Source organism: Acinonyx jubatus, chromosome B4 (assembly GCF_027475565.1).
Source record: "Acinonyx jubatus isolate Ajub_Pintada_27869175 chromosome B4, VMU_Ajub_asm_v1.0, whole genome shotgun sequence".
In the NCBI taxonomy this organism is placed as follows: Eukaryota; Metazoa; Chordata; class Mammalia; order Carnivora; family Felidae; genus Acinonyx; species Acinonyx jubatus.
Window position 1 is genome coordinate 127,958,519 of NC_069387.1, and position 12,889 is coordinate 127,971,407.

Sequence of the window (12,889 nt, forward strand, 5' to 3'; positions counted from 1 at the left end):
GAGCCCCGTGTCAGGCTCCCACAGAGCATGGCGTCTGCTTAAAACTCTCGGTCTCCCTGCCTCTGCTCCTCTCCTGCCGGTGCACAGGCTGGCTCACTCTCTCCAAAATAAGATGAAAATAAAAGCGGAGCTCCAGAGGGACCCAGTAACCCACAGTGGTCTGCAGGCTGAAGAGCAGCCAAGTTTGGAAAGGACCAAGTGCATCTGGCTGCCTCTTCTGTTTGGAGGCGGGGACTCGGGGCCCTCAATTTTCTTTCTTCCTGGGATAATCAGTCATTTGTTTTCCCTCCAACGACTCTTTCACAAGGGACCAGGAAAGCTCCGAAGCAGAGAAGGCCACACGTGGTGTGGGCCACCTGCAGCGCGGGTATCACAGGAAGATAAGAGGAAAGCAGGGGACTTCTGGTTTTTCCTCCATGGGACTGTCGGGCCAGGATGAGATAAGGCCAGGGAACAGTGAGGTCATCCCAGGAGCTCAGAAACAATTGAGCTCTGTTCCTGGGGTTTGAGAAAACCCACACTCTAGGAACTCGGCCCGATGAAAGCCAAGGACACATGGCCACACTTTTAGGGCGTGCCTCCGAGCCAGATGTTTGCAAACAGCTGGTCATGACAGCAGAAGGGGACCGGGGGTTCCCGGGACAAGGCTTTCTGACAGCTGGGTGGGCAGATGGTCCTGTGGACGGTTGTCTCCGGAGACCTTCAAAGTTCTCTGGGCTAATCCCATCAAACCAGCAGCCGTGAGCCCAGCAGCTCAGGTGGGAGGAAGGAGCCCTGATGGCGAGCCTCCCTCTTGATGCTTGCGGAGGCACGGACACCGAGCAAGTGGCTTTGCTCCCACATGGCTACGCCAGGAAGCTGCTCCATTCACGGGCCACAGAGGCTCTTTGTGCCCAGCCGCCCCCTGTCCCGGGGCCTCACCCCCCAAGGAAACAGACAGAGCAGCTGTGCACAGGATTAGCCACGCCGCCCACAATGCCAGGCGAACACGCTGCACAAAGGCTCCCCGGTCGCAATTTGGAGCGTCGTGTGCAGAGAGGTTGACTGTGAATGAGGCGGCATCCCCTGCCCAGCGGCTCCGATCCCCCCACAGCTCTGCACCTGCTGGGGTCCCCATTAGGGCGACTGCGGAGACAATCGACTTCTCTTCCGGGGAGGATGCTTAGGAAGAGGCTGGTCTGAGGCACACAGGAGGCAACAGAAGCAGGAGTGAACGCCTCCAACCAAAGAGTCCTGCCTGCGTCCAGAGGGAAACCCACGCTAGCGGAGGAGAAACGAAGCAACCATCATTGAACCCGCTTTAATAATATTTCCCTTTGTGGGACAGAAGACTGCAGCCAGCTAAGGCAGGCGAGCGCAGGCCCCGTCCCCCTGATGTGTGTCGCACTCGGCAAATCCCTAGCAGGACACAAGCTGAACAGAGACCCCCAGCAAAGGCCACGCAGAGGAACAGCTACCTTCACTTAGAACAAACGGCAGCAGCGGCACAGTCCGGACCCTGCCGTGAGCCAGGTGCTGGCTGGCGTTCACACACTCATGAGTCCTCGCCTGCGAGGAAGTGGGGTTCCTCGTAGCCGCGGCGTGTGGTGGGGGACGGATCTGAACCAGGACCTGGAGGCCCCAAGTGCCGTGACCTTCATCGCCCTGCTTCACCAAGCAGAGCCTGTGTCAGCTCAGGGGCACAGCAGAGTGGGCACGATCTGCTGTGGAGCCTGCCTGGGGGGCGTCCCACTCTCGGACAATAGGACTTGGCTCCCAGCTGCCCCAGCAGACAAACGATGCTTTCTCAGAGGCCCCTTGTTTTTCTACCAGTCGCCAATTCTGAATTCCAGTGGTTAATATCCTTAGGGACAGGGGCTTTTAATTCTGTCCATACGACATTCTCACCAAGGAAAAGATAGCTGGGCTGAGGGTCAAAAACCCCGAGCCCCAGTCTCAGGATGCATGATCCTGCACTGGGCCCTTGCCCCCTCTAGGCCCCAGTTCTCCTCACCTGCCGTATCAGCAGGTTGGGCTAAGCTGGCCTGCAAAGGACTTTTCCAAGAAGACGGTTCTGTGTATTTCCTTTCCGGTAGCTCCTGACTAACCAGGCCCATCCCCAAGGGGTGGTCTTCAACGGCAGGACATAAGAACTTCATTATCATGGACCGATTTAGCAATCGGCAAGGTAACACAGCCCCGGCATGCGGCTGGCCCGGTCAGAACTCCTGGGCAATCAATCCAAGAGGTTTGGGACTTCACAGAGGACTCTGGCACGTGGCAGGGCACTCAGAAGTAGCAGTCCAGGATGGCAGGGCAAGTGCCCTGTGGAAACATGTGCTGAGGTCACCCTGAAACTGTATAGAAAACAAAATGGCCCACTCTGTGGGGGCCACTCGCCATCCATGTGCCAGGAGGAGCCCAGCACCTCCTTGTATTGCGTATATGATCATGAGCTGACCCCTGGGTCTGAGGCTTGGGCTTCCCGTCTATGAAATGAGAGGGTGGTAAGCATCTCGAGATGTTTTCTTCCTCCAATTCAAACAAAGTTTTGAGAACTGTTTCATTCAGCTCCAAGACCAAGAAGGCCAAGGTAAACATAACAACATACCTAAACAAGGAGCTATTTTAGGAATAAGAGCCAGGTAGTTCTTCCCTACCTGGGACAAAACTAGAAGGAAATACCTGGGACACTGAACAGAAGAAATAAGAAATCAGCAATAACTTTTGTGACCCTAAGACTGAAAGATCTTGCAGCCTATTACACAGGAGACGGGAAAACGCTATGGCGAGGAGCTGTCTCTGTGCCTAGGTAGCCCTGCTAAGCCAGAAGAAAGAGGGTGGCTCAGTTGGTTAAGCAACTGACTTCGGCTCAGGTCACGATCTCACGGTTTGTGGGTTCGAGCCCCGCGTCAGGCTCTGTAACTGACAGCTCAGAGCCTGGAGCCTGCTTGGGATTCTGTGTCTCCTCCTCTCTCTGTTCCTCCCCTGCTAGTTCTCTGTCTCTCTCTGTCTGTCAAAAATAAATAAGCGTTAAAAAAAAAAGAGAGAGAGAAGGGACGGCGCCTTCTCTGCACACCCCGGGCCCTTTACACGTGCTGTTCTCTGGACGCTAAGCCTGGCAGGGCAGGGGCACCGCCAAGCGGCACGGACCAAAGGTTCAAGTCCTCATCTCCGCTCAAAGCACACTCCCCAGGGAACTAAGCCACACCCACAGGCCTCTAAAAAGAACAAGATGGTGGAGGTTCCAAAATGAGAGTGAGCAAATGGGGAGGGGGAAGGGGACCAGGAGGTGCAGGAGGAAGGAGCGAGGCGGGAAACCAGGGCATGGCAGTGCCTTGCTTTAGAAGGAACTATCCTTCCTGTCCCCACCGAGACTGAGGACCAAGGCCCGTGGGTGGGCCCCCACACATATACATCATGATGTTCTCCCTATGTGTGGTCTCAAACAGGCTTCCTGTCGTGTTTCAGGCTACGTGAAAAGGTGAAATAATGCCGCGACAACATTCCATTAGGATGTTCGCGTGCCAAAGCTGGAGGATGTCACCGCAGCTTTCTTCAAGACCCCCAACGCTCCAGGACAGACCCGGGCCTCCCGCGCCCCCTGCGCCCTGGGCCTGGCCCCGCACTCACGTAGATTAGCCCTGAGTAGTAACGCTCCTTGAGATTGTGCAGCACCGATGCTTCGTTGAGGCACGTGAGCTCGGCCATGTCCTCCACCTTGGAGAACTTGGGTGGGTTCATCTTCTGGATGTCATCCTTGTTCACTTTCACCTTCTTCCCGTTTTCCACCAGCTCCACGATGGCCTCCTCGCCCACCTCTTCCTTGAGGCTGGCGGGCTCAAAGCCACTCTTGTCAGAAGGCACCCAGACCAGCTTCTTAGCCGCCCAGTCGGCCTGGGCCAACGGGTTATTGATGAAGTTTTTATCCACATAGAGATACTTATCAGCAGCTTGCTGAGCCATGGTGACTTACAGCCAGGACCTGCGGGACAAACAAGGACAAAATGTCAGGTACAAGCCACATCAGCCACACGAGGAGCGCTGAGCACCTCCTAGCTTTGCAAACGGCACGGCATTAGAGCAGAGCAAAACTTCTGCAACTGGGAGGCACTGGGAGAAAGACGTACATGACGGAAAAAACAGGTTGTCAGAGATCTTGCGAGAAACGAACGGTAAGGTATATCCTAGGATCCAGCCACAACCAAACAAATCTATAAACGACCGCCGTGCCGGATGACGAGTGTAATTTGAGTCTCAAAGACAGATGCAACCATAGTCACTGTGCTATACCTGCCGAGGCAGGAAAGCGACCACGCAGCTCAAGAGGACCTCCCACGAAAACAAGTTTCCCAGTAGCCCCCCAAAAAGGCAAAAAGTGCGACCGCACATAATGGAAGTTGTCAGTTCAAAAAACTTTTTATTTCACGGAGTTCCACCAAGAGGGAAAAAAAACACAAAAAACAAAAAAAACATGTGGCCAAGAGATGTTAATTCCATCTTGATAATACAGCCCAAAGAAATCAGGGGAGAAGAAAAGTCAGGCTCCGGGAAATATCATGAGCAGCAAGAGCACCTCCCTCCCGGGGCACTAATGCGGAAAGCACCCCTCACCATTTGTGTCCAGAACTGAAGCACATGTGTCTTTTTTTTTTTTAAAACTTATTTGCAAAATAAAGATGAAACAATAGCCCCTCACACCGGTGTGACTTAATGGTTTATGAACTGCTTTCGCACGCCCTTTGCTGTCTCCAAAGATCCTCGTCATAACGCTGCAGAGTGGGTAAGAAATGTGCTTCAGCCCATTTTACAGATGAGGATCCGGGAGCTTCCTGGAGGTTCAGGGGCTTGTCGCCCAGGGAGGACTCAGGACTCCCAGTCCCGTGGCCTTTCCACGGTTACCACAGTGCTTATTCCTGCTCACAGGCTCAGGCTGGGGCCCTCAGGACTCTGAACGCGGGACTCCGAAACCGTGGTCCGAGATAGAGCCAGCCCACAGCCACCAGGGGAGCAGCCCAGAAGCTCACTGCCCAGCTCACAACGCAGGAAAGCCTTTCCCTTGTGAGGTCAAGGCCCCCTCCCCAGGCTGGAGGTTTGGGACAGAGAGAACAAAAGGAAAAGTCTGGGCCGCCCAGGCCTTATCTGGGCTCGTTAAATGCTTTCCAGATCAAGACTAAGGGGCTCCCCTGGACACGCTCCAGGAAAAGGGTTGTTTTCCAGGAAATCTGCTCTCTTCCCAGCCCCCACAGGAGGGAAGGCAAGTCCAAGGAACAGAGCCTGGCAGCCTCCCCCAGCAACCCCAGCCGGTGGCTTTGTTTACATTCCCAGCCAAGCAAACCCCTGCGGCCCCTCTTGGGGGACCAGGGGCATCATCCACCTGCAAGGACCACCCCCTGAGAGAACGCAGGGCCCAGAGCCAGGCAGCAGTCCACAAGGCAGGAAGGGACGGCCTGGCCTCATCTTCCATGTGGGGCTGGGGTCTAGGCCGCCTGCACGCCCCAGCCTCACCAGCTTAGTTCCGGCTGTCCCGGTTCCCACACTGGCCAGGCCATTCAAGCAAATCGGAGGCTTCCCTCTGCCAGAGTAAATATCAGCTGTCCTGTCCCTCTGTGCCATCCATCTGACCACTGGCCAGGTAGCCTCCCCAGTCTCAGGACCCAGGCTCCCGAAGCCAGTCTCCCCCTCATGCCACTGCCCTGCCCGAGGACTGGCAAGGACCACAGAGCACACGGCTTCGCAGGCTGCTGGGTCTCAACCTTTTTGCAAAGTTCAAACCAAAAATGGACAAGACAATCTCCTATCAATACGTAAGAAGGATTCACTTGAACCCTGTCCCCCCAAATCCTAAGTCTGCTGCTGGTTAAGAGTTCTCCTAACCCAGCCCAGGGAAGACACCCGAGGATATCTATCACATGCCCTCTTATGAGATCCCTCCAAGAGAAGAAGGGAAAGGGGGACAGTCATTAGGTCCCTGACCTACCAACATCAACCTCGCATCACCATCAATCGCTCTGCAAAAGAGCTTTTATTATCCCCAATTTATAAATGAGGAAACGGGCTCCAAGAGGGCCAGTGACTTGCCTACTGTCCCCCCTTCCAGTCATGGGTCCACCAGGCCCCCCAGCCTGGGGTCTCCTTAGCACGCTTGTGCCTAGGGTCCCACGGAAGAAGTCGGGCTGGCGTTGAAGCTGGATCAATCGGTAAGTTGAGTGGGACACGGGGCGTGTGGGGGAATACATTCCACAGCGGTCAACACACAGTTACTGGGCTCTACCAGGCAAGGCAGGGAGGCTGAGGGAGCCTTCCCTGTGTGGACCACGTGACCAGTCCAAAAGCAGGGCGCACTAGAACTGTTACATTCTTGCCCTCCTGGTCTTCCACCGGTGCGTGTGCACTGGCCGGCCATGAACATGGCAGCCGCTGGCAGGGGACCACTCCACCTGGCCCCTCATTCTGCCCTACCTTCAGGCCTCAGTGGAGGGAAGGGGGCGCTTACAGGGAAGCACTGTCTACCCCCAAAGGCCACCAGACACCTGGAGGCCAAGCCGCACTTCCTATAAGAGAGGGGGGCACGCTGTGACCGCCTCAGAGCTAGACCAACACAGGGGGCTGCCCCTCTCTGCCTCTGGGGGTGCCGAGTACACAGGTGGGCACCCTATATGTAGGTGGGCCTCCGTGCCCCTCTCTGAGCAGAACTTTCATGAAACTCAGCTGAGCCCTGTTTGGCCAGGCCGGGGACAGAGCCATTTGGTGTCACTGCTCTGCTGGAGTGATGTGGGTCAGCAGCAGTGCCAAGGTCAATACGCAGGTTGGATGGCGGCGGTGGGGGGCAGAGGTCACCACAAACAATGGGGTTTATTAAAGCCCTCCTGCCAGCGCAAACAAGAATATCCATATTCGGTGACCGCAGCTGAGCTCCAGTGCCCACCTGAGTCAGGTGAAGGCGCCCCCGGGTCCCAACAGGGCTGCCAGTGATGCACTCAGGGGACGGTCAACTCTAAGGGCACAGATGGACTAAGCCGTTAGTCAAGAGCTGTTAGAAATGAAGAGGGGAAAGAGAAAGAGAGAGAGAGAGAGAGAGAGAGAGAGAGAGAGAGAGAAAGGGAAGGAGGATGAAGAGAAGGAAGGAAGGGATGAAAAGGGGCATCAAAGAAGGGATGCTAGGGAGGCATGCGGCCACTTCTCCCCTTCCTAGCCTGGGACCATGCTGAGTGGCCCCTTTTGTAAAAACTATACAAAATATAAAAGTTTTGAAAATGAAAGACAAATATCCCCATACATTCCTGAGATCCTCCACCCCCCCCCATCAGTTTGCCCTTTCTTTTTTTAATGTTTGTTTATTTTTGAGAGAGACAGACAGAGTGAGTGAGGGAGGGGCAGAGACAGGGAGACACAGAATCCGAAGCAGGCTCCAGGCTCCGAGCCGTCAGCACAGAGCCCGACGCGGGGCTCGAACTCATGAATCATGAGATGATGACCTGAGCCGAAGTCGGACGCTCAACCACCTGAGCCACCCAGGCACCCCAGTTTTCTGTCTCTTTTATGGTCCTTCCGGTCCTTGTTCGTAGAAACACTTGGGACTTTTAATTATCACAGGCAGAGCACGGGGTTTCACATTGTGGATTTTTCCCATTTACTATAACCACTTCCCCGCTGGGCCATTAGTTTCCTTGTTGATCATTTTCTCCAAACGCTTCATTTTCCAGGTGATGAGGCAGAGGCTGAGAGGGAAGTCATCCCACTTGGACACACAGCTGGGGAAGCGAGGACCCAAATTCAGGACTGCTGGCTGCAGGGCCTCCTTGAGAAACACTGTTCATGGCTGCAGGATATTCCAAAGTGATTTTTTTTTTTTTTTTTAAACCACCACGCACTAGGTTTTCTCCTTGTATGGTGGACCATCTTGAGATCAATTCCCAGAAGTGGAGTGACTGGAACAGGGGAACATCCAGGCATTGTTATGGCCCTGACAGGTACGACTCAAACTGTTTTCCCCCAGGGTCGGCGGGCTCGGTCCCGTGAACAGCGTCCCCGTGCGGCGGCCACCAAGCCAGCACTGGGAAAACTGTCTGCAGGAGTAAGGCCGGTGGTTCAGCGTAGGGAACCTCAGGAAATTCTGGAAATCTGTGGGACTCGCAGGCCAGCAAGGAGTTAAGGAAAAAGAAGGCAGCTTTCCCCATTGGAGATCAGATCCGGCAGAGGCCGGCCCTTTCCACACTGGCTTCCTGCGGGTGCCAGTACAACGCCAAGAAACCCAAGTAGTTGCCTTTTTAGGCCATAATCGAGAGGACACGACCAGAGGCTAAATTAGGACTCACAGGAAATGATGAAACTGAAAGTAAATAGGTTGACCAAAAACCTCTGCTTTCAACCCAAAGTGGAATTCCTTGACTATCTGCCTTCTCCCCTTTCCCCTGAACACCCACTTGGACCTTTTTACTCTTTCCTTTTTTCCCAAGGACCCCCTCTCTCCCCCACCTTCCTGCCCTTTGCTTGGTTCTCTTTTTAGTTACTTGTATACTTGTTTAAGAAAGGAAGGGCTAGCCCCTAAAAGACAGAATTTATTCTGCTGGGAGCTTCTCGATTCCTCGACAACGGGGTTTGTGTAAAGCCTTCCGTGGCCAGGTTCTAGGCCTAGGGCTTCAAGTTCTCCCAACCCGTCTCAAAGCTACCCTGTGTGACGGCCTGGGAAGAAGCTCTCCATTTTCTCCATCCCCGCAGGTGAGGGAAATGAGGCCCACACCAGTCACAAAACCCAGGTTCAAACACAGACCCACTCGGCTTCCACCGCAACTGCCTTCCCTGTGAGCTCTCTGGGGCTGGCTAGAGAGAAAACAAACTGAGAACCCCCTGGTCAGTAAAGCAAACCAGGGACACGGACGCCGATCCTGCCGACTGGAGGCTGCAAATCCCACCTCCTGGTGCTGGTCTGAAGCAGGAACGCGTCACAGTCCCCTCTTGAGCTGCTGGCACTAAAAGAAGGGTCAGGGGTCTGACCTTGGGTGAGCTATTTCCGTTCTCTGAGCCAAGGTTCCAGTTCAGAGACCCAGTGGGCTCAACTCAAACACTGAAAGCCTGTTCCAGGTTCATCACTGATGTTTTCAAGAAGGCCCCTCTGATCCTTTGTCCCCACCCCCACCCCAGAGGGCCCAGGTGAACATGTCCCTTCTCTTTGTTTTTATAGCCATTGCTTTGGAGTTAGTGAAACTATCAAGATGGCTGAGTTCCACTGTTACCAAAAGGCTCTACGAAGGCAGCTGCTGAAATGATAGAGAAATTGTCAAACCCCAGGGCTCCTGGGTGGCTTAGTCGGTTAAGCGCCCGACTCTTGATTTGGGCTCAGGTCACCATCTCACAGTTCGTGCATTGCCCGATTGCCCTGCAATCGATCGGGCTCTGCGCTGACAGAGCAGAGTGTGCTTGGGATTCTCTATCTCCCCCTGTCTCCCAAAAATAAAAAAGCGTCAAAAAAAGAGAGAAATCGTCAACCCCCATAGATTTACTTATTCAATGAATCAATACATACTGAGGGTCTGTTTGCAAAAATATCATGACAAAGATTTAAAGGACCCAAGGAGTTTATAATGTAGTGGGATGACAGGACAGACACCCATGCCACTAGTTAAAGAGCCAACCTGGGCAATGCAGCCCGGACAAGGGGACCACAAGTGGACAAAAAGCAAGCGCTCTGGTTTCCTTCTGTCCTGCACGCTGCTGCACGACGGGCATCCGATACACAGATGTGCCGTATGGATGACGAGGAAGCATTTGTTCTGCGGCCTTGGGCGCATGCCACCTCTCTGACTCAACCGTGCATGCTGTCTTCCCTATCTATCGAGGCTGTTTAATTCAACGTACACTCCTTAAATGTGCACAACAATGGGGCAGGACGTCTGTCACTGTGGAACATTGCTGCGGAGGGGGGGACCATGCAAACGGCCAGCTCCAACATGAGACTCGGTGGAGAAAGATGAAGGAACATGTAACTCGCTGCAGGAACAGAGAGGAAGGGGTCATTCAGCGGAAAACCCAAAGCACCAGGGAGTTCCATGGAAGGGATGGCATGTAAACTGGGTCTTAGGAGAGGGGACGAGAATTGGTGGGGGAGGGGAAGAGTTGGTAGAGAAGGATTCAAGCCCAGGGAGAAGAGGGGCGGTCTTTCATAAACCGTAAAACGATGTGATCAGTTAAGGTAGGGCTCCTTAGCCTCAGCACCCTGAGCATTTGGGGCCACGTAAGCCTTTGTTGTGGGGGCTGTCCTGTGTATTGCAGGATGTTTAGCAGAGTCTCTGGCCTCTACCTTCTAGACGACAGTAGCAGTCTGCCCCTGGTTGTGACAACCAAAACTGTCTCCAGACATTGCCCAGGATGGGGGCTGGGGGAGCAAAACTGCCCCCAGTCGAGAACCACTGATTTAAGGGCGAGCTGCATGAGCAAAGGTTGCACAGAAGCCAAAGTTCTGCTTTGTAAATACTCTCTGGAGTCTGAAGTGGACACTTCTTAAAACAGAAGTCCCTAGTGAAAAGTGATTCCCAGGACCCAAACGATGACCACTATGGATGGCACGGTCACCAAGGAGTGACTGCCCTTGTAATACACTGTATTTTAAGGGATCTGACCTGACTGAACTCATTTCTGGACTATACTCTAAAGATTCCCGAATGTCAAGAAAAGAAAGAAAGAAAGAAAGAAAGAAAGAAAGAAAGAAAGAAAGAAAGAAAGAAAGAAAGAAAGAAAGAAAGAAAGAAAGAAAGAAAATGAAGAAAGGAAGAAAGGAAGGAAAAAAGGAAGAAAGGAAATAAAGGAAAGGAAAGAAGGAAGACAGAAAGAGAAAGGAAGAATGAAAGGAAAGAAAGGAAAGGACAGGAAAGAAAGGAAGAACAAGAAAGGAAAGAAGAAAGGAAGGAAGACAGAAAGACAGAAAGACAGACAGACAAAAAGATAAAGAAAGAAAGAAAGAAAGAAAGAAAGAAAGAAAGAAAGAAAAGGAAGGAAAGAAAGGAAAGAAGGAAGGAAGGCAGAAACACAAAGAAAGAAGAAAGAAAAGAAAGAAAGGAAGAAAGGAAGGAAAGGAAAGAAGGAAGACAGAAAGACAGAAAGACAGAAAGAGAAAGAGAAAGAGAAGAAAAGAAAAAGAAAGAAAGAAAGAAAGAGGAAGGAAAGGAAGGAAAGAAGGAAGGAAGACAAAAAGACAAAGAAAGGAAGAAAGGAAAAAAGGAAGAAAAGAAAGGAAGGAAACAAAGGAAAGGACAGGGAAGAAGGAAGAGAGAAAGAAAGACAGAAAGACAGAAAGACAGAAAGACAGAAAGACAGAAAGAAAGAAAGAAAGAAAGAAAGAAAGAAAGAAAGAAAGAAAGAAAGAAATCAGGCAAAGGAGGCTGATGTGCCTCCCCAGGCAAGGCACAAGTCTCCAGGACCTCCAGCGCAGCCGCTCCACAATCAAGTTCACTGTCAGGAGGAGGTCGGGTGATTCACGGAAGCCAGGCAGCAACCACGCACTGGGGGGCTGTTCACATGGCTGTGCTGACTCACCTGGGAACTGCATCAAATGCCATTTATTGAAAGGTTTCGACAAATCAGGATTAATCCCAAGGATGATACCTAGATAAATGTATCCCGCCCAGAAACCTCCTCCAAACCCCCTCAAATACGTCCGATTGCCCACCAGTCGATGCCTCCACCCGGAGAACCCACAGGTACTAGGACACCTGAACCCCCCCAAACCCGCACTCCCTTCTGGGTCTCCATCTCTGGGAAAGACACCGTCGGCCTGGTCGCCCAAGGCGATCACTGTAAACTCCTCTCGGGTGGATTAGCAAAGCCCTCTGTCAATCCCACGGCCAGCGCCCTGCTCCAGGACTGCGTCCCCTCCTTTCCAGGCTGCACAGCGGCCTCCTTCCTGGCCTTCCACGGGGGCTTCTACCTCCTTCCAATCCATACCCCTGCTGCCTTCAGGATGACTCAGCAGCCCCGTTTCTATGCGTGCTATATCCTCTTCTATCGATAATCACTCGCCAGTTCGAAACAGTTCAACGGCTCCACACCTCCTCCCGAATAAAATGTCATCTTTGCAGGCTGAGTAGGCCCTTCGTGATCACACCCATTCATCTCCAGCCCTTCCTCATAACCAAGTCCTGTTCACAGCTCGCTCTCCTCGTGCCCCCTCCTCTGCACCAGAAGCCCTCCTCTCTCAAATCTCAGCGCAGGCTCCGTCCTCTGCAGGGCCCTCCCGGATTGTCACTACGAAAGGACTTCCCATAAGCCATCACACGGCTGAACTGTCGGATCTGCCGTTGCCTCTGAGCACAGGAGGCAGGTCTCATTCGGCTGATTTCAAACGTCTAGCGCAATGCCTGACCCCAGCAGGTGCTGTTAAGGTTTCCAGAATGAATGTATGAGGAACAAGGCAAAGAGGAGGAAGGAGTCACGGAGGAGGTTTCTATAAAGGTGGGAAATCTCCCTGAGCTGTGCGGAGGGCCAGAGGGTTAGAGAGCTGACGGGAATGAGGAAGGAGACCCGAGCTGGCGGCACCCAGGTCCCAGCTGCTTCACTGCTGCAAAACCCAAGCCATTAATGGACCAGTTCTTATATTCCCAAAACGAGAAGCGAAAGAAAGCACACCAGGGCTTTCAATCCACGATGAGAATAGGAGTGAAAATAATTTATTGGTCCCCAGAAGCTTTGCAGGAGGTTGAATAAACCACCTCAGTTTTCTGGAACCTTCTAGTGCTTCCTGATGAACCAAGGTGGAGGCACCTACCATCTACCACCAGAGACACCAGAAGTGACTTGGCTGGTGTGGCGTGGCCTCTTCCCTAATCAGGACCCGTGAAGCCACCTCGGGCTGCCCTTCCTGCCTCTCCTGGGGCACTCGGTCTGCTAAGCAAGTGCTGTAAATGCTGATCTTTGG

At 53.0% G+C, this 12,889-nt stretch overlaps 1 protein-coding gene across 1 annotated transcript in view; it reads right to left on the bottom strand.

Moving 5' to 3' along the window:
* MYH9 (myosin heavy chain 9) overlaps window positions 1-12,889 on the bottom strand; it is a 92,062-nt gene that overhangs the window by 57,273 nt on the left and 21,900 nt on the right. Inside the window, exon 2 of the mRNA XM_027070854.2 lies at window positions 3,613-3,964. Coding sequence (XP_026926655.2) covers window positions 3,613-3,945 — 333 coding nt within the window. The 5' untranslated portion in view covers window positions 3,946-3,964. The remainder of the gene's footprint in view (window positions 1-3,612; window positions 3,965-12,889) is intronic.